This window comes from Pholcus phalangioides, unplaced genomic scaffold (assembly GCF_987345545.1).
Source record: "Pholcus phalangioides strain wild (caught in Gottingen) unplaced genomic scaffold, Ppha-v1.0 ptg000008l_1, whole genome shotgun sequence".
Taxonomy (NCBI): Eukaryota; Metazoa; Arthropoda; class Arachnida; order Araneae; family Pholcidae; genus Pholcus; species Pholcus phalangioides.
The window spans coordinates 61,385,878-61,408,008 of NW_028301601.1; the positions used below are offsets into that span (position 1 = coordinate 61,385,878).

General features: G+C 36.7%; 1 protein-coding gene across 4 annotated transcripts in view; it reads left to right on the plus strand.

The window, feature by feature from the left end:
* hth (Meis homeobox homothorax) overlaps positions 1-22,131 on the plus strand; it is a 130,179-nt gene that overhangs the window by 15,373 nt on the left and 92,675 nt on the right. For 2 of the 4 annotated variants that reach the window (XM_089235132.1, XM_089235130.1), the window contains exons 2-5: positions 4,746-4,887; positions 10,095-10,145; positions 11,587-11,637; positions 17,142-17,363. In XM_089235132.1, coding sequence (XP_089091258.1) covers positions 4,746-4,887; positions 10,095-10,145; positions 11,587-11,637; positions 17,142-17,363 — 466 coding nt within the window. Of the gene's footprint in view, positions 1-4,745; positions 4,888-9,955; positions 10,007-10,094; positions 10,146-11,586; positions 11,638-17,141; positions 17,364-22,131 lie in introns of all 4 variants that reach the window. The other 2 variants (XM_089235131.1, XM_089235133.1) reach the window with 1 other exon arrangement.

The following is a 22,131-nucleotide window of genomic DNA, read 5'->3' on the forward strand; positions in this document are numbered from 1 at the left end:
TGCTTTTGTTTTGTTTCGGGCGCAAGTCGATTCATGTCGAATTAAACGGTTAGGCGTGACTCGCGGGTTTTTATGGTGGAAACCCTTTTTAACCCTTAGCACCATTTTAGTTTCTGTCTTTTTGCCTCTTCTTACTGTAATTAAGTGTTATTTGGTGCTCGAGCCGGTCGTTGAAGCTGAATGGAAAAAAAAAATCGAATTTGAATGATAAAGTATTAATGAAAGGATTTATTCTCTGGGGTATATAATGAAAGGGTTCGGCTTTTCCTCACGGAAGTACATGTTTTGGGAATAAATATTTTTTAATGAGAGTGTCTATGAGAAATGGAAGTTTCTTTTTTTTTTGTGCTGTTTGCATTTTTTGAAAGGTTTCGATGAGTGGAATAATTTTAGCGCAAGCACAAGGGCCGTCGGTTATTGAAGACTGTTAATTCTGATTTTTCATTTATTTACGTTTCATTATGAAATTATTTCGTTCATTAAATCTTGAATTATTTCTTTCATTAAAAATCTGAAATTATATTTTTCAGTTAATCTTAACTGATTTTCCCCTTAAATTATTTTTTCCTTTATATCGTAAAGTATTTTTTCCTTTAAATCTTGAATTATTTCTTTCATTCTGAAATTTTATTCCTTATGAAATTGGCTTTTCCATTAATTGTGAAAGTTAATTCTTTATGAGTTTGTTTTTTCATCTATTTTTTCCCCCTAAACTCTTGAATTATTTGTTCCAGTGATTCTTAAATTATTTCTTCCAGTGATTCTTAAATTATTTGTTCCAGTGATTCTTAAATTATTTCTTCCAGTGATTCTTAAATTATTTCTTCCAGTGATTCTTAAATTATTTCTTCCAGTGATTCTTAAATTATTTCTCTCATTGATTCTTAAATTGTTTCTTTCATTGATTCTTAAATTGTTTCTTTCATTGATTCTTAAATTATTTCTTTCATTGATTCCTAGATTATTTCTTTCATTGATTCTTAAATTATTTCTTTCATTGATTCTTAAATTATTTCTTTCATTGATTCTTAAATTATTTCTTTCATTGATTCCCAGATTATTTCTTTCATTGATTCCCAGATTATTTCTTTCATTGATTCCCAGATTATTTCTTTCATTGATTCCCAGATTATTTCTTTCATTGATTCCCAAATTATTTCTTTTATTGATTCCTAAATTATATCTTTCATTGATACTTAAATTATTTCTTTCATTGATTCTTAAATTATTTCTTTCATTGATTCTTAAATTGCTTCTTTCATTGATTCCTAGATTATTTCTTTCATTGATTCCCAGATTATTTCTTTCATTGATTCCCAGATTATTTCTTTCATTGATTCCCAGATCATTTCTTTCATTGATTCCCAGATCATTTCTTTCATTGATTCCCAGATTATTTCTTTCATTGATTCTTAAATTATTTCTTTCAGTGATTCTTAATTAAAATTATTATTTCTTTCAGTGATTCTTAATTAAAATTATTATTTCTTTCAGTGATTCTTAATTAAAATTATTATTTCTTTCAGTGATTCTTAATTAAAATTATTATTTCTTTCAGTGATTCTTAATTAAAATTATTATTTCTTTCAGTGATTCTTAATTAAAATTATTATTTCTTTCATTGATTCTTAAATTATTATTTCTTTCAGTGATTCTTAATTAAAATTATTATTTCTTTCAGTGATTCTTAAATTATTTCTTTCATTTATCCCGAATTATCATCCGAAAATGAAATTTGCTCTCCTATCAGTTCTCAAACTATTTCTTTCGTCAAATCTGAATTTCGTTTATGAAAATATTTCTTTTAATAATAAAATTTTTATTAATTCTTTAAAATTATTTCTTCCATAAATTCTTAAATTTATTTTCATTTAATTATGAAACGTTATTCATTTTGAAACTTTTTCTTTTATTGATTATCAAATTATTTCCTTCATTTTTCCTGATATTATTTATTTCGCTAATTCGTAAACTATTTTTTTCGACAATTAAATTTATTTGCATCAGTAAACTAAGGATTTTTATTAGTTCTTCACTGATTACTTCATAATCTGGAAAAATATATTTCTTAATTAAGAGTCTCCAGAAATTATTTTTTTTTGCCCCTTAGTAGAGAAAAGTTTAGGCACTAAAAATGGCAGAAATAGTGAGGCAAAAAGGCACTAAAAATGCCTAAAACAGGCACTAAAACAAGGTATTTATTATTTTTAGCAGGAAGAAAATATAACTAAAAACAAAGATACTAAGTTGCTCCGAAAACTAGCTTAAAAAATATTGGTTCCACTTAATCTGTCTAATGTTTTTTGATCATAGTTTATACTAACTGCATCATTTTCCAAGTTAGATTGGTTTTTCAAGCCCAAACATAAAATGTTAGTAGACCCTCTGGATTAGGCCAATTCTAGGGCCACCATTACAGGACGCGAAGTCGGTAGAGAAAATGATCTGTGGGGCTCCCTTGAGTTGCGAGTAATTCTGGTTTATTTGTTGTACATTATTTGAAATAATCATTACCTTATATATTTCTATAGTTGAAACATGGCCATCTTGTATTTTTGTAAGAAAATTTAACTTCTTTTGTATTACCACACATGCGAGAATCCTTCAAGCGCGGGGCCCTGTGTGGCGCCGCATCTGTTACACGCCCCTGAGGGCGAATCGGGTGAATTTAATCGAAAGCTGAATAATTATGTTTAATAAATAGCCATGGCTGTTTGTAGTTCATGTATGGTGCAAAAAAAAGCAAGATCGAAACAACATGGGACCCAGAGCCCTGTCTGCTCTTACCCCCGCCTTGTGTGGAGCGTGACGTCCGTTCATGACCTCTTGGGACAATCATCGGACCGCTATACACATACAACGCAGTCAAACGCCTGAGTGAGACATATTATGTGAAGAAACAAAAATTTCCAATTTTCCTCTGTTTTACTAACTTGGGCTGTGTTCATCTGAAACAAAATCATTCACTTCAAACACCATCCGGTCAAAGCAAAATTAATTCATGGCAACACCAATCTTTCAGATCACTTGTTTGCGTCTGAATGGTGCTTTAAGGGCGGAGGGGAGGGGCAGTGCCGTCTTAACGCATGGGTCCGGGGGCCTCAAGAGAAGAGGGGGCCTCACACAAATGAGATCCGGTTGAAATTGTCTAGAATTTACCAGGTAGGGCCTCAGAAAAACCACTTGTCCCGGGGGGTCCATGATGCTGTTAAGACGGCCCTAGGCCGTCATGCTTTCTGATGATAATAAATACCGAGAGCTGGAAAATTTTAAAAATCGCCATTCTTTTGAAGTTGCTCAAGATATCTAAGTTTTACAGATTATGGCCTCTGAAATTCACTAATAAACTTGAAAATGTGTTAAAATAGGCAATTATGGCACGAAAATGTCAAAAAAAAAAAACCGTTTTTACCAAAAAAGTTTGAAAGTAGGCAGAAAAAAGGCATTCATGTCATTTTGCCTGAACTTTCGGACTCTAATTATTAGAAATTGTTTCTTCCGAAGTTCATTGTCGGAAGTGGTGAAAAATAATCATGGGATTTTTATTCAAAAATTTCTGATTTACGTTCATTTCAGTAAATAGTTATTATTCTGGAAATTTGGAATCTTCTTTGGTCTCTAAATTAATTTAAATATAGTCGATTGAATTTATTGTCAGACATACTTTTACATAGTTTTGTTGTTTTTTATGTAAAGGTCACGTAATTTCATTTGTCAAAAGAAGTGGCCGATTTAATTAATTGTTTAATATGACCGTCGATACATTGTGTCATTGTTGAAAAGTTGTCAAACGATTTTATTAATCAGGAAATAGTTTTCTCGTTAAATAAAATGAATTTCTGTAATAGGAAGAAAAGTAACACACATGATTTTATTGTTTAAAAAATTATCAAAATAATTTCACTGTTCAAGAAATGGTCCAAATAGTTTCATTGTTTGAAGAAAGATCAAAAACTTTTTTTTTGGAAAATTATCGATATACCGCTTTTTACCAACTTACCGCTCTTACCAACAAATGGTGGAATGGCTCCATCGTGGTGAAATGGTCATATTACCCGATTTCCCATTGTTCGCGAAGTAGAAAATGGTTAGATTATTCCATCGTTAGAAAATTGTAGCATAATATCATTGTTAAAGAAAATGGTGATATGATTTTATTATTAAATTAGTGACATGATTTCATTGTTGATGTGATTTGGTTGTTAAAAACTAGTGCCATATTTTCATTGTTAATAACGATGACGTAATTTCTTTGCCAAAAATGATGGCGTGTCAAAAAATGATGACATATTCACTATCAAAAATTACATAATTTCACTGTCAAAATGAAGTAATTTCACTGCCAAAATGACATAATTTCACTGTCAAAATGAAGTAATTTCACTGCCACAATGACATAATTTCACTATCAAAATGATGTAATTTTGAACACTGTCAAAAGGACGTAATTTTTGCTGTCAAAAAATGATGAAATTTCCCTGTTGAAGTGACCAAAACTATTTCTCTACCAAAAACTATGGCGTAATTTCACTGTCAAAAATAATGACATGTTTTTCATTATTGAAAACTGCCTTTGTTAGTCAATATCAGGGGAGTATTTCGCGAAATGACTATACTTCAAACTTATACTTCTTGGCACATTCATGGTGTGTGTTGCATATTCCCAAATATCTTTTTTAAAAGTGGTTGTAAGTATTTATGTTCACAATAGTTATTTAAAATATTCATAATTTTTTCCTATTTAGGCATCCATTGTTTCCATTGTTGGCGCTAATCTTCGAAAAATGTGAACTGGCCACTTGTACGCCGAGGGAACCAGGCATACCCGGCAACGATGTCTGTTCATCGGAGTCATTCAACGAAGACATCGCAGTTTTTGCCAAACAGGTAAGTTATATTCCCGCATATATATATCTTCAGTATCACCCAGGGGTCCTGGGTAACGAGCGAGAAAAAAATGACCCCCTAGCACTATATTTATAACTTTAGCTCAGATAAATTTCTCTAGTCTTTATTTTCAGTCTCGGATTAGAGACCACGTGAATTCGAGGACCCCCTTTCTTCTCTTTAATTAATTTTTGTTACTTTAACCTTAATTTATGCAATTTTTCAAATACTTGAACGATTTTTCCAATCAATAGCAAATTATCAGCCTCCATGTAATGATTTCCTGCCGAAATGGATCATCAGAGGATCGATTGCTTCAGTGGTTCCCAACCTGCGTTACGCGTATCCCTGGGATTGCGTAACGGCTATTTGGATATACGTGATAAATAATCAGCGATTGCGGAAAAAAGCGTAAACGACATAACACATTAGAGTGTTGCTACGCATTTCTAGAAGTATGCACACCTAGAACTTCTAAAACTTCATAAGCATTTCTAAGGAATTCGCAAGCCTCGTACACATAACAAGTGCGCCTTCCATACGCCTCCCCCACATTTCTGGGGAAGTAGACTACGAAAACCTCTTGCGCATGCCCGTCTAGAAATAAATAAACATCTTACACGTTTTTAGGGATATGAAGGCCTCTTATGCATTTCAGTTGGTGCCTCAAGCCTTATACAAGCCTTATAAGTCCAGAGGGACAAAAATGCATCCTACGCGTTTTTAGGGATACACAAGCTTCCTATACATCTCAAGGAATATGTTTGCGTTCTACGCATTCCTATAGGTATGCATAGGCGGAGATAGACCTGGAAGTCTGGGGGCGCACAGTCATTATTGCTGGGGGTGGGGGGCATGATGATGATGTCAATTCATACATAAATTAGATCAGTCGACTCCACCTTTGATGCTGGGGGAGGGGCAATGCCCCACCCCCCGTATCTCCGCCCATGTAGGTATGCATTACTTTTGCGCATTTCTGCGGGTACACATTATTTCGCGCATTTCTGATGGTTTGCACTGCACCCCGCTAAAGCCGGGCTTTCCAAGAAGAGGGTTTTCCTGCGCTGCGTGGACCGAATAGGACCATTTCGCGTCGGCAGAAACTTGTAACTTTATCCCGCTACTCCTTTGTGTTTTCCTAGCGTGGTGCACCATCTGTTCTGTAGTCTGCACATATCCATAAAAAGTCTCGCCACAGAGAGAAGCTGGCCTACACATCGATAAAATTATTTAATCATTATACTTCACTCGTAGTTAGAAAAATTGATGACAGGTGGCAGCACTACACATAACAAGCATTACACGGTAACAGACTTCACGTCAGGTTCACAACATATACACACACATAGAGGGAGAAACGATGTCACTCTCCGCTTTCGTACTTCGTCCATATACACACACATTCCAACATGTACCAATACCCTAGAAGTTCCGCAGAGGAATATGGGCGAGGTGCATGTGTAGTTCAGTAGTCTGTATATTCACGTATTTTTGTCGTTTTACACAATAAAAAAGGGAGAAATAAATAAAAAAACAACAAAAGTGAAGAGAGAATCGGCGAAACGCGCGGCGCATTTGGGCCCTCCGGAATCATTCGGTCAATCACGCAAGACGTAAAGCACCGGCGTATTGCGCTCTGCGGGAAAACAGTCGTCCTACTTTTCCCATTAGTGAGTGGACGATGAGTCACGCAGAGCAATCCACGTTGCGCAGAAAACCTGCTCCTGGAAAAACTCGGCCTAACGCATTGTACAAGGATACACAAGACTCCTATGCGTTTCGATGATCACTTACGCCTTTTACGCATGTCTGGAGATACGCAAAATATGACTAAAGCACGAGTTTCCAACTGGTGTTCCGCGGAACCATGGCCAAACGCCACGGAACTCTTAAAAATCCCGGAACCCAGAAAGCTTTCAAAGAGGAAAAGTTTCTTGTTACTAACTAATACTGGCAAAGCTGTTTTGTGCTTTGAGCCTTAACGAGATAGTGTGTCTTAAAAAAAATCAGCAGATTGAAAGAACAGTATAAATCGGGGAAATTAGCGTTGTCCGTTAGTTTATGCCAGCGTTTCTCAACCTATGGTCTGCGACGATGGTGTAGGTTGTCCGCAAAGGCAGACTGGGTAACTTAATTAATAACTGAAGGAAGAATTATTTAACCATTGTGGTTGATAGGCTTATTAGCAATAACGATATGGAGTTATATAAAAATTATACCTTCATACGTTACATGCAATAGCGTATGAACATATGTAACAAAATAGCATGAAAGCATGTAGTAACAATGATGTATGTAGGTTCACCATACATCATCGAGGAAAATGCAATCTTAAATCCGGGATATTTCCAAAATTTGCCGAAAAATTCAATTAATTTCCTCAAAGGCAAATTGCTGAAGTGTGGGGGAAATGAACGGCTCCTGCAAATTACAGTTAAAAAATGTAGTGCACAAAAAAAAAATATTCAAATGAACACAAATCAAATTAAAGTTATTTCATTGAGGAAGAAATACGTTATAACTGGAATCATTTAAATGCAGTAAAATACGGGACATCGGAAATTGTCTCCTGAAAACCGTGCCAGAAGTAGACATAATCACCAATTGTTATTAAAATTGCTGAAAAGTTGTTGGAAAAGAAACGTTGCACTTGACAAATATACGTGCATATATAAATATGGATGCATATTTATATATTTTTTGCAATAGTTATCATGATATTATTTGGATACTTTTTCTAACTGGAAGTAAGCATCTAGAATGATCGGTTTGCCAGTAAAATGCGGCAAGGGGGAAACTGAGTGATCATCCTGAATATACAGTATATTACACGTAAGAAACTTCACTGCTGTCACCTATCAAACACAAAATACAACTGTTGTGGTTCTTCGATTGAAATGATCGGTTTTTGAGTAATGCGCCGCATAGAAATAGTCAATAATTTATCACATACAGACAGCAACTGTTACGATTTCCAAGAAAAAACTCGACAATTCAACTGATATTATTGATAGAAAAGTATTTATCAATATCACGCTACATTGACTTTTTCTCTGCGGCGCATCAATCAAAAGCCGATCATATCAATTTCAATCGAAGAAACACAACAGTTGTATTTTTTATTTGATAGGTGACGCACAAGTAGTTCCAATTCGATGATGTTTTTCACAGACAACTCGGATAAAAACCCTGTGATTCACAATGATTATACCATCGTGATTATTTCTGTTAAAGAATATGTCAGAGTTCTTGTACGGGAGGTTTTCCTCTGTGTGGTGATGGTTATAATCAAATCACTTGATTCGTTTTTTTGGACATTTTTTTATCCACCAGAAGTGAGGATAGTGTACTTTACGGGACACCTAGGACCATCTAAATACATGAGACCTATCCCGGCACAGCACGGGGACTCGTGGCCTCCACATCCTGAATGAATGAACGCCAGAACTTTGCCACTGGACTTATCTCGTTGGCGAGATTTCTTCCAGCCCAGCTTCGTGGCAGAGTCTGGAACAAACCTCCATATCCTGCAGTAGGGAACCTAGACTGGAATCTTTAGCGAGTCCCCAGGTGAAACGGTTAACGGGCTCAAATATTATATATATATGTAGTGATGAAAACAAAAAAAAAAATTATGAGAGAATCACATCTCGGGCCTCCGGATTGGAGCCCTGTCAGAACCCCCCCCCCCACCGCCGCGAGGGTCATGCGGGGACCTCATTGAATAGGGGTTTCCACGATAACATCTGGCACAATGATTTATGACAATAAATATGTTTTATTGGGGGGTGATGCCCAAGCACTCTTTGATTTTGCCCCTTTGAAACGGCAGTAGGGACATTTTTTCAATTTTTCTTTAGATAAATATTCAAATATTTGTTTGAGTTACGTAGAACAGCCTTACCATCAAGGTTTCCGCGGAGCAGCCTTATAACTGTCAAGGGTTCCACGCGAAACTTTACGTTAGAAACCCCTGCTCTAAAGCAGTGGTTCTTTAATTAATGCGACTGGTTCCAGTTTAATGCGATTTACGTTCCCGTAGCCCTCTTGAAAAAAAAAAAATGCGGTTTTTATTTGTTAGAAAATTTCGTGCTTTTTCTGTAATTAATTACATTAATCATGCGTTTATAATAATTTTTATGAATTAGTTCTTTTTACTTATTAATGTCCGCTTTCCGCTATGGCTCATATTTAATCTTTTTATTATTATTTTTAATTCAAAAACGAAACTAAACTTAAAATTTTTTTAAACTTATTTTGAAGAATAAAAAATGGAAAAAAAGCTCCATTGAATAGTTAGTTCTACACTTATTGATTCCGGCCTCAATCACTATAAGTTTTTGACACTTGACTAAATTTTTTGACTTTTATTCTAAGTCAAACACGACAGTATCAAATCTGAGCGCAACATGCTAATAACACGAGGGAACAATGTGGACAAACCGCGACTACAACGCAAATCTCACGTGACATATTTTTTGCAGGCGAAAAGCCAAGAGATAAGGAACAATCAGCCAGCATGTTAATTTTTTTTTCTCCATGTCGCACGCCTGGTTAGGGGTCATGCAAGTATTACGTCAGCATCGAGGGGGTTTCGGATTTGCTGACTTTTGATGACAAGGGGGGGGGGGTTTGAAGGTTGCTTACGTCATCAACCACCCCTTTTTGAAGATATGAAATATTCTAAGCTGCTGACGAAATTTTGCTGTCAGGGGGAGGGGGGTCAGTGTTTTTGCTGACTTTTGCTGACAAGGGGGGAGGGGGTCAAAAATGGCTGAAAATCTGCTTACGTAATACTTGAATGGCCCCCTTAAGAACCACTGATCTATAAGGAAGGCTGCGCATGCCCGCCTCTAACGCACTTCTAGGCAGTTACGTGAGCTGCCTATGCGTTTCCTATAGATGTATTTTTATATCATGGAAGGTTGGGAACCACTGTATCACTTGAATATGCCGTAGTTGATTGGATTTTGTTAAACAGAAATTGTTAATGAAGGGTTTCTCTCGTCCGGTTGAAAGTGTAATTTGTTTGTCGTGTATATTTATGTGGACTGCTCTGTTTCAGATCATGTCCGAAAATGTTCACTACACTCCTAACGAGGAACTCGATAGCCTCGTGAGTAAAAATTTTCAATTTTATTCCCACCTCCTTCCCTTATGTGTGATTCCCTCTTTTCTTTTTTCTTGTGGTATCGTTGTTGCAGATTAGGCAGGAGAGACCTTACTACAGCCCCGACGAGGAACTCGACAGCATCGTAAGTATCGCATGGATATACGCCAAACCGTATTAAATTACTAACAATAACAACCGTCGAGACGACGGATTTTTTTTTTTACCCCACTAACCCTTCTACTTTTGATGGCACAAATTGGCGAGTCGTGAGATTTTTAATTGCCGCTAACTACAACACCGCCTCAATTGTTAGCGCTAGGGTTGCATGCAGATGATTAGAGCGAGAAACAGCCAATTTACAAACGTAGGGGGGATGAGGTTGTTTAGATAGGAACTAAATTTATATTACTATTACCACATTAATCAATTCGTCATTAATTTTCCAAGGAATATTTTTGCAGCCGTATTAAAACCGAAATATTTAGGTCTATGACATACATAGTACCATGTCTCATACGACATAGCCGTCCAGAGCGTATGTCCGTAAGACACAGACGTCCAGAGCGTATGTCTGATATGGACTTAGCCTAAGCCAGGGTTTTCCTAGGAGCAGGTTACTACAGCGCGTGAAGCGTGAAAACTCTGATTGGTCAAAAAAACCTGAATTTCACGCTTTTAACCAATCAGCATTTTCACGCTGCACACGGCGCAAAATTTCTACTCCTAGGAAAACCCGGCTAGGAGCCGTTAAAATTTTAGGGAGCAGTAATGGGAGGAATGTCTCGTGTGACACGGACGTCCAGAGCGCATGTCTCGTATGACATGGACGTTCAGAGCGTATATCTTGGACGACATGAACGACCAGAGCGTACATCTCGTATGACATGGACGTCCAGAGCGTATGACATGGAAATCCACAGCGCATGTCTCATATGACATCGAAATTCAGAGCGTATGTTTCGTATGACATAGTCGTTCAGAGTGTGTTTGTGTGTGTATCCGGTATGGCTAAATGCGCGTAAGCTGAAGAGCCCTTAGAAGAGGGAATCAGTAATGGGAAGAATGTCTCGTGTAGCCTAGACGTGAAGAGCATAATGCCCCGTCTGGATATGGACGACTAGTGGGTTCGTACATAGCCGTTCAGAGAGTATGTCTGGTATGGACGTCGACGCTCATGCCGAAGATTCCTTAGATTCCCCCAAAACCTCAAAATTCTGTCATAAGAAGAATGTCTCGTATGACAAACATAGAAATCCAGAGCGTATGGCTCGTATGACATAGACTCGTATTTCTAAGAATTTTCAGAATTTTAACGAAATCCGCGATGCAAGATGCATACAGGAACGAATTTCACTAACCAGTTTCTAACACGTAAATAACAAGGATGGCGTTTACTCATCCTGAGAATGTCTCAGCTAGTAATATAGACACATAATAATTGTCATATAATGCTGGAACAAGAAATAATAACTAACATTGCATTTTCGGTGTTAGTTCAATATATTCTTATTCTCTTTGCGTGTTGAAATTGTGTACATTCTGCCAAATGATCAATTTTTTTTCTTTCTCGATTCATTTCACAGATGGTACAAGCAATCCAAGTCTTGAGATTCCATCTATTGGAATTGGAGAAAGTACGTTGTATTTGAATTATTACTTTTTAATTAGAGTAACTAAGTAGTGTGCATCTACCTGAGTGTTCGCTAAGACAATAAAGGGGATTTTAAGAAGGACATAGACATACCTATAGTTTCTTAAAATTGGCTTCTTAAAATTAGCATTTTCCTAAAAAGACAAAAAATTGCTATCATTGCTGTGGCATTTGAAGCCAGGTTTATATCGTTGTGGTAATCAAAACATCGGTGTCATGACAGTCTATTAATTGTTATCCATGGCAGTTGGAAAATTCTTACTGAAACGTCGAGTTGATTGTCATCATTTTGTTGTGGCCAGTCGGGATATTGATTAAATTTTTTTTGTGTTTCAGTATCATTGGTAACATTGTTGTGGTAGTCTGAACATTTTTATTAGTAAAATATTGAAAAATTTTTTAATCATTGTTGTGGCAATCAGAGCATTAAAATTTTTTTTAATATTATTGATAACATTGTTGTGGCAATCGAAACACTGTTATCAATGGTGTTCGAAAATTTCAAATCGTTGTTTCAGTGAAAACGTTATTATCACTGACAATCAAAACATTTTCATCAATGGTGTTAGAAACATTGTTCTATTTTCAGTGACAGTCAACAACAATGGCAGTAAAGCAATGTTATCAAAAACCATTTAAAAGCTGCGGTAGTCGAAGTATTCTTATCAGTGGTGGTAGAAACATTTCTTCCTCGTCGTTGTAGCATCCAGAACATTGTTATGAATGATATTGAAAAAGAATCATTATTGTGGTGTAGTAGGAACATTGATTGAAACTTTTTCAATATCACCGATAACATTGTCGTGGCTGTCGAAATGTTGTTATGTAGAGTGTTGGAAAATTTTGTATAATTTTTTGTGGCAAGTCCGATCATTGTGATCAATTGGTGTTGGAAAATTTCAAATCGTCGTTTCAGTGAAAACATTATTATCATTGACAATCAAAACATTATTATCGCTGACAATCAAAACATTATTATCGCTGACAATCAAAACATTATTATCGCTGACAATCAAAACATTTTTATCAATGATGTTAGAAACATTCTTTTCAGTGGCAGTCAAAAGAGTTGGTGATAAAATAATGCTTTCAAAAACAATTTAAAAACTGCCAGTCCAAACATTCTTATCAGTTGTGTTAGAAACCTTTCTTCATCATTGTTTTGGCAGTCGAAACATTGTTACCAACATTAGTCTAAACATCGTTCACTTACCGATAGCGACTTTAAGTAAAACATCTCTGATGCTAGATGTCGCCAAAACATCGCCTTGAGCATGAACTGAAACGCCCATAAATTTCAGATAACACTAGGGCCACTGTACGCATCTTATCCCCTTCCTTTATCATCTCTATTAACCCATTAACGCCAGTTGGTAAGAAAATTTGCCATTCTAAATTTTAAGTTTTTCTTTGCCAGTAAATGGTGGAAGTGGTTCCACTCATTATTTTTTGTTTTAAAGAAAAAATCAAAGTCGTCGTTAATGGGTTAAAAATCTCCACTTATCAAAATCGCTGTATAAAATGACGCTTATAAACGCAATAATAAGTACGATTGCACAAACTATTGCAACGGAATACAGCATCGTTGTTTCAACGCAAACCATCAAAAATTATAATTTGCGATTTCCGTATTTGTCATCTTTTAATTGAACACGAATATACGTCATATACGGTTATGTGAATACAAAATCACCAGTATGTAAATGAGACCTTCTCAAAACATTCTTACACACACTCTCCAAAAAGGCGGGGGGGGGGAAGGAAACAAAACAAGCCTTCTTGAATCTAGCGACGGACGTGAATATCGAGCAATGACATTCCACCCATGTCAAAATTTCACTTAATCTCAGTACATAAGGGGGGTCCCCAAGGGATGGAGGGGATTCTTTGGCCACGACAGACACTCACACAGTCGTATTATACGTTACGTATATCGTAATTACCGTATTTCGACCGTCAATTGCAAGAACCCGACGGAGGGCGTATCCAAATGCACATAGCAAAAAAAAAAAAAAAAAAAAGGCTAGGGGTAAGCATGTTATTAGTTCAACGATAGAGGGGGTAAAAAAAAAATACATGGCCATTTATATAGTTGGGAAGAGGTCACGGCATGTCGTTGTGTGTGTCACACTGACTAGGCGATACCTGTTATTATTACTGTCCGGGCTGATCGGAAATTCAGGAATGGTGGAAGGTGCTGATAAGAGAGAAGTAAGGGGAAAAAATCGACCGACCCTATCTTTTCTTTTCCTGGTTTTCTTGCCTTTTTTTTTAGAGGAAAGTCTGTCCTGTGATCGGTCGTAATTATCGCTCATTGGCGATCTTTCGGACGGCTGAAATTATATACATACGGACTGACTGACAGACATCTCAGACTTGCATTGGATTCATCTATTTCTGGAAGGGACTCACACGCACAGACACAATGAACTTCTTGCGTGAATTTGGGCGAAAGAAACCGAAACCGTCAATTTTGCGATAATTGCTGCTGTTTCGGTGAGCGAGATTATTCCTGATGGGGGGATTTGATTTGCATAATTATTGCTTATTCTTAGCTTCCTCCTTTTTTGGTCTGGAATTACACGTGGCATCCCTCAATAACAGTATATGTAGCAGAATTTACATTAGAAAAATCCATTTACGTGGATTTGCGATCCAAGCCCGTGACCCGTTTTTTGTAGAGTTAAATATGCGTGATCCAAATTATTCAAATTTTGTCCAATTTAGTGGGGAGGAAAAGGAGATATGATGATTTTTTGCCAATCCAATTTTATCAAATATCTTAGATGTCGCAATCGCGTTTGATCATTTGTGATTCAAAAAAAGGGCAGTTATTCAATTTTGCCCAAAAAAAGGCATATTATAACTAAAATGCTCATAGTCCATTGCTTCCGAAAATTTCAGTCACAATTTTTCCATTAAAAAGAGTCATGGTTTCATTTTTTTTCTGGAAAAAAGTCATCGTTTCACTTCGAAAAAGTTCTTAGTCACAATTTCTTTAAAAAAATTGTCATAGTTCCATTTCTTCAAAATAAAAATTTCATACAAACGGTTTCCCTCAGGGAAAAAAAAAAATCATGGTCTAATTTCTTTCAGAAATTCAGTCACAATTTTTCCGAACATGGTCCGATTTCTACGGAAAAATTAAAAGCTATAATTTTTCTATAAAAGAAAAGTCATGGTCTCATTTCTTCAAAAAAAAAAGTTCGTAGTTAAGACTCTTTACGGAAAAACAAAAAATTTTCAATTTCTTCCAGACATTCTATAGCCAGATTTCAAAAGAAAGTCATGGTTTCACTTCTTCCGTAGCTCAAATTTTTCTGGGAAAAAAAGTCATTCTTATTTCTTTCAAATCGTCACGGTCCCACATCTTCCAACAAGTTCTCAGTAAATTTTTTTTTGAGAATAACAGTAACGGTCTCATTTCTTCTAAAAAGTTCACAGCAACAATTTTTTCTGGAAAAAAGTCACGATTTCATGATTCCGAAAATCTCGTAGTCCCAATGTTTCTAAAAAAAAGTCATAATATTTCTGAAAAAAACCCGTCTTTTTCATAGGCAAAATTTCCCCAGAAATTAGTAATTTCTTTAAAAATGTTCATAGTTTTTCCAATAAAAGTCATTGTCCCACTTCTTCCAAAACAGTTCACTGCTACAATTTTCGTGGAAGAAAGTCACGGTTGTATTTGCCCAAAAAAGTTCATAGTCACAACTTTTTTTTCAGAAACAAAGACTCTTTTATTGAAAAATTAATAGTCACAATTTTTCCAGAACAATAGAACAATTTTTCGAGGAAAAAGTCCCAATCCCGATTCTTCCGAAAAATTTCGTAGTCACAATTTTTCTAGAAAAAAATATATCATAGTCATAATTTTTTCTAGAAAATTTGATAAGAATGAATTGATAAAAGAGTGTTTCGACAGCGATAGTTTTTAAATTGTTTTTCATAGCACTGTTTTATCATCCGACTCTCTTTTGATTGTCACTGATTGTTTCTAACACCATTGCTGAAAATGGTTTGATTGCCAGTGATAACAATGTTCCCACTGAAACAACAATGATTTGGAATTTTCCGACCCCATTGATAACAATATTCCGACTGCCACAACAATGCTATCTCTGGTGTGTTGGAAATTTTTAAATCAATGTTCCGACTGCCACAACAATGATAAAAAAAAAAATTTCAATATCATTGATAACAATGTTCCGATTGCCACAACAATGCTATCTCTGGTGTGTTGGAAATTTTTAAATCAATGTTCCGACTGCCACAACAATGATAAAAAAAAAATTTCAATATCATTGATAACAATGTTCCGACTGCCACAACAATGTTATCTCTGATGTGTTGGAAATTTATAAATCAATGTTCCGACTGCCACAACAATGATAAAACTTTTTTCAATATCATTGATAACAATGTTCCGACTGCCACAACAATGATATTTCTTTTCAATATCATTGATAACAATGTTGCGACTGCCACAACAATCATATTTTTCTTCAATATCATTGGTAACATTGTTCCGACTACTATAACAATGATTAATTGTTGTAGTAGTATATTTTATATTTCTTCTATTGAGTTCAAAAGTTTATAGTAATAGTTTTTCCGGAAAAAAACGTCATTGCCTCCTTTACTTCGGGAATTCGTAAAACCAATTTTTCCAGGAAAAAGGCTGATTTTTTCATGGAAAAAAAAATCAATCTCATTCCTTCCAAAAATTCATTCACAACTGTTCTTGGAAAAAAGTCATGGTTTTGCTTTTTTTAAAGTCCATAGTCACAATTTGTCTAGGGGGGGGTGGGAAAGTCTGGGTTACAATTTTTTCTTAAAGTCATGGTCCCTTTTCTTCCAAAAAGCTCATTTTAACGATTTTTCTTTGAAAAAAAAAAAAGTCACGGTCCCAGTTCCTTCCAAAAGATCACGGTAACAATTTCTCCAGGAACAAAAATGTCAAGGTCTCATTTCTTCTAAACTTCCATAGTCATAATTTTTCCTTGAGAAAAGTCATATTCCCATTTGTTTCATGATCAGTTGCATCCAAAATGATAATGATCATATCCGATCTAGACGAAACAGTTTGATCTAAAAAACAGAATTTTTATAATCAAAACTCCACGATGATATTCGATATGAGCAGGCCATGACCATACACGTTTCTCAAGAACCATCAAGATCTCATTAAGTCGGGAAAGTTCGTGATCTCACGCTTTAAAAAAAAAAAAAAAAAAATGACCCTGTTTTTAATTATAATTGAAAAAAAAAATCATAATTTCTTCTATTGAATTCAAAAGGTCATAAGCATTTTAAAATTCCACAAGGGTTCTTTCTCGAAATCGCATTTTAATTAGGTTCGTAAGTCCAGAAAATGATAATTTCGAATGATTATCACTGTGGTTTCAAAATTGTGGAGAATTAATTTTTAAATAATTAATTAATGAAAATGACGTCTTGTTTTTTTTTTTTTTTTTTTTTTTTTAAAAGGTCCACGAGCTGTGCGACAATTTCTGCCAGAGATACATCAGCTGCCTGAAGGGCAAGATGCCCATAGATTTGGTCATCGAGGAGAGGGACACCAAACCCGAACTCGGCGACACCAACAACAACAGCAACGGCAGCAGCTACTGCGGGGGCCCGCCGTGTGTCCCCAGGGGTATGATGGACACTTCGGGACACAGCACGGACAGCGCGTCCACTCCTGATCAGGTGAGAGCGTACTCTCGCGTCCCTTATTCGTCCTCATGCGGGCTAAACCTTTTTAACCTTTTTCTTTTTTTTCATCTAGGATTGGGCCCCCACCTCTTTCCCACAAGGGTTAGGCCGACAGGACTCCAGCCTTAGAGCTTGGGACGATTCTCATCATATTTGTTTTTTTACACTATAAATTTACTATACAGTGGCCTGTGAGAAGTCTGGCCCGGGGGCAAGCCAAAAAATCGCAGCCAAGGGGCCCTTAATGTAGGACGTGGGAAGGCCACGTGTGTCCCCACAACCAAATTCAGGAGAGACCCTCTCTATTTATTGAACTGATTTTTTGAGTAAATTTATAGAGAACAATAACTTTATGTATGAGATTTTTCTGACCCTGGGCAAAAAATTTCAGCGACCTCCCCTGTTACGGGTGGTTCTTATGCAGGGCCCAGATATCATGGGCTCCAGAGTGATGTTCTGGATGCGTTGTAATTAACTGAAAGTGAAAGCTTAAATGATTTAAAAAAAATTACACTCTCAAATATTGTTACCAGGTCTTATCACGTAGGCCCCTTCCCCCATTGAAATGAGACCTCTTGGGTCATGTCCTGACGCCTGCCCCTCATCTCATACTTATCACGTAGCCCCCCCCCCCATCTCTGCGTTAAGATGACGCTGGTTCTATGTGCAGTTATGCTGGATTCCGTAATAAGTCACACTTTCTGTTTACATCATTCTGTGGTCCGCGCTTAACCTCCTGTTATGACTTTTCTTTCGCTTGATTCTTACCCGTGGACTCCCGGAAAATAGCACAAGAGACCTGGAAGAGTCCGTATGGGTCCCAAGTTGAAAAAAAAAACCCCCACAATTAACTAGTCACATTTTTTCCTGTTTCCCCATTCCTCCTTAACCACCTATCATATCTCCCCTTCCACTTGATTTTCACCAGTGGGGCCCCCCCCCTAGAATAGCATGGGACCTCAAAAATTCCATTTGGTCCCTGGTTGAAAAATTTCACAGAGGGTTGTCACTTTTCCTATATTTTTTTTATATATGCTGTCTGTGCCGCCCCCAGCCAATAACTACCTGGCATGACCCCCCCCCCCCCGCATCCACTTTATTCTCACCCGCGGCCCTTCTCACTCATGCCCTGGAACGCCAGGGGGCCATGTGAGCCCCAGGTTGAAAAACCCCGTAGGTAGTCACCACATCTCTGCAGCACCCTCCCTCCCCTTATCTACCTGCCATGGCCCCCTTCCACTTGGTTTCACCCGTGGCCGCTTAAAATAAGCCCAGGACCAAGGGGGATTTTAGCCTCTCATGGGCCCCCAGGTTGAGAAATACTGGTCCAGACCCAGACCACCCAGGAATTTTCCATCTCCAGTCGTACCATCAACTGTAAAAACCTATAATCAACTCTATAATAATACTAATAATAATAATCACTATTATTAAAATAACTATTATTGTTCAGTATCAAAGATGTGTTCAAGATATTTAAGAGGTAGGCGGCGCTGTGCCAATAATAATGAATAGTCTCCCCGTTGTAATAATAACAGATCTTTTCAATTTCTGTCATTATCTTTGCTGGAAATGAACGATTATAGTGTTTCCCTTACGTATTTTGGGTTTTTCTTCAAATGTTGTTGTTATTATTGTTGTTGTGAATGAATCTGGAGTTAATTTCACGCATTTTATATCCATTATTAGATATTAATTCCTTTTAGGTTATAATCAGTATGATTTTATTATTGAGAAAAAGCCATTATATATGTTACTAGAGCTTGGAAAAAGCACTGTTGGGGAAATTCGAGGTTATTTTTCGGAGCAATATTTGGTGAATTTCTTTCAAAAGGCCCTGAAAAAAAAGGTTATTGTTACTTGGCTTCAGCGAGGGTGCCCAGGCAATACCTCCTAGATACTATATACTAAGTGCCCGGTGAAGTAATAATTGAGAGAAATTTAAGTACGTTTCCCGGGGCATCTGTGGCCTTTCCCTAGGACAGTGTTCCCTAGGAATATCCCAGTACCTGCAAGGGGGCCATATAGCCATAGGTTGAGAAGCAATGCACTAGAGTAAAAGGTAACACCCCCCCCCTCCTACTACTGTCATAAGCGAATACAGACCCACCTAACGGGGTGGGGGGGAGCGAATCACCGAAAGTGCGCATCTCCATCTGTGTCCATCCGTCCTGCGTTGCCTCCATCAGTGTCTACGTCAATAATGCAAACTTTTTAATGAACAGGGAGGAGACAATCCCCACCCCACCCTGTATACGCCTATGTCCCCTGACCCAGAAATGTTTATTAGGAAACTTTTCAGAAACTGTATAACGCAAAAATAAACCAGGTTACTTTTCAAGCTCACGGAACCCCCTGAAATCCTTCCAAGAACCCCTCAGGTTCTTAATCGAAAAATTTTAGGAAAATCCAAACACCTAAAGCCAGAGCTGATTCAAAACAAACTAACCAAGGCGGCATCTACAAAGGCCACACACGGACTTGATTGTGGGAACCCGACCACCCAAACCTAGTTAACCAAGTCCTTTTATATGACAACAAACGAACAAAAGCAAAAAAATCCTAAAAAAATTATATATAACTCCCCAAGATGCATTAACATGATCATAATATTTATTTTTATTAATTTATATTTACCCAGATGGCGACTCTTTGTATAATATATAGACTCATTATTATTATTAAATTATTATTATTATTTTTATATTTTTAAATGGAAAGAGTTAATGCACTTCTTGGGGTGTGCCGCCATAATTTCTACTCTTTCAGAAATATTTATTTCTACTTTTGCCATCAACACTCGAACTAGATGGGGGAAATACCAGCTTTTTACCCAAAAAAAAAAATATATATATATCCAACAATCCTCACCATAGTGGTGTATAACTAGTACTTAAAATCGGAAATAGGTAGGCGGATCCGGACACCACCCACGTTGGATTTTTGCCACCATATTACAGTATATATAAAAATTCCAACACAAGAGCAGCGCCATGTGATTAAGAAGGAGTGGTGGAGCAAAAAAGAAAAACGGAGGGTATTTCTAGTCGTTTTTTTTTTTAGGGAATTACCTCAACAGGTTTCTTGGTCTATAATCTCTTGGTGTAATATATTAGACAGGAGTGGGGGGGGGGGGGTGCGCATGGAATTAAATTGCTTTCTGGAACGGGCGATGACCCCCCCTAAAGAAAAGTGGATCTTATTCCAAGATGGAGGAGTGTCTATGGTTTTCTATTCAAATGGTATTAACCCCTTTCGAGTGCTATTTTTGTTGTTTAAATGCCCGTTTGTTTAGTTTTTTTAGGTTTTTGGTCATTGTTGTGATTGTTGGTGTTTTTTGTGTGTTTGGTCTAGATAGTGAATGTGTTTCTTGGTTTAGAACAACTGTTTTTTTTTCCCCTTGATGGCACTTATTTAATAGCGGCCCCGTAGTGACAATTTTTTTTTAGTCTTTTCAAGAGTTTATCAACAAAAGTATTGCCGCAAAAGACATTGTTGATGAAAGGAAATCAGTGCGAAATTAGTTTCGCAAAAAAACATTGCCAATAGGAAAGATTGTACGGAAGTAGTGTTGTAAAAGATATTGTCTCAATGGTAAGGGTTGCTCAAAAACATTTCCAGTAGAAAGGTTGTGTGAAAGTATTATTATACAAATACAAGGCCACAACAGGCAAAATGCCCAACGAGGTGGCTGAGAAAAACATTGTCTATAGAAAGCATAGCTGCCAAGTCTCCCGAATTTTTCGGGAATCTCCCGAATTTTAGCTTCATCGCTCGACCTCCCGAAAAGTTCTTAAATCTCCCGAATTTTTACGAAAATCACAAAAATCCCTAATTGTCCCTTAAAATTCCCTACTTCATTAAAAAAAATCCCCGCTTATGAAAACAATCCCTAAGGAATTTCTTGTGGGGCATGAATCGAAATGACGTCACACGTCGTAAATGGGGAAATTCCCTTTTTAAGGAAGTTTTACAAACCCTCTGATGGTAACAAGAAAGTTGTTTGTCTTATCGTGCAGGTAAATGGCTTAGCAGCCAATAGTCCTGGATAATAATTGAAGATTCTAGTGACGCGCATATGGCCAAAATTTCTTTTGTTGAAGTTACGTACGTGCGATATAACAAAGCATGAATAATGATAAGCAAAAACATATTTAACCAATTTTAAAGACACTTATTCCGATGAATTTCCTCTCATCAAACGTTCCAGAAGAGGGCCGACTTTTCCTTTTTGTACAAGTTGTGTTACGGACATAAACATCGGTCATGGAAAGACTGCCATCATCACTCGTGAAATGAAAAAAAAAACATCAAGCAAGTGTCACAAAAAGTCAGTGTTCTTCAAAAATTGACGCTTTTTTCCTTCATCTTCCGATGATTTTGGGGTCATTCACGCAGAATGTTTGTTCACAGCGTTTCTGATTGAACACAATATTTATTTTTACATCATTGAAGTTTTGGCCTCCAATTTCACTTCTTTTTTGCGTAGGAATTTTATTCCCAAGGGTTTAACTTCCATGTGTGTAAAATCCCTATTTTAATTTGACTTCAGTAGGGATTTTATTCCCTACGCTTTAACTTTTATGTTTGGAAAATCCCTATTTTATTTGGAAAAATCCCTATTGTATTTATTAGGGAATGGTTTTAGCATAAAATACGGGTTTGCGCGAATATCTCCCGAATTTTCATTTTCAAAAGTTGGCAGCTATGAGAAAGGGTTGTGAAAAAGTTTCAAACGTTGTCGGAAAGGGTTGTGAAGAGA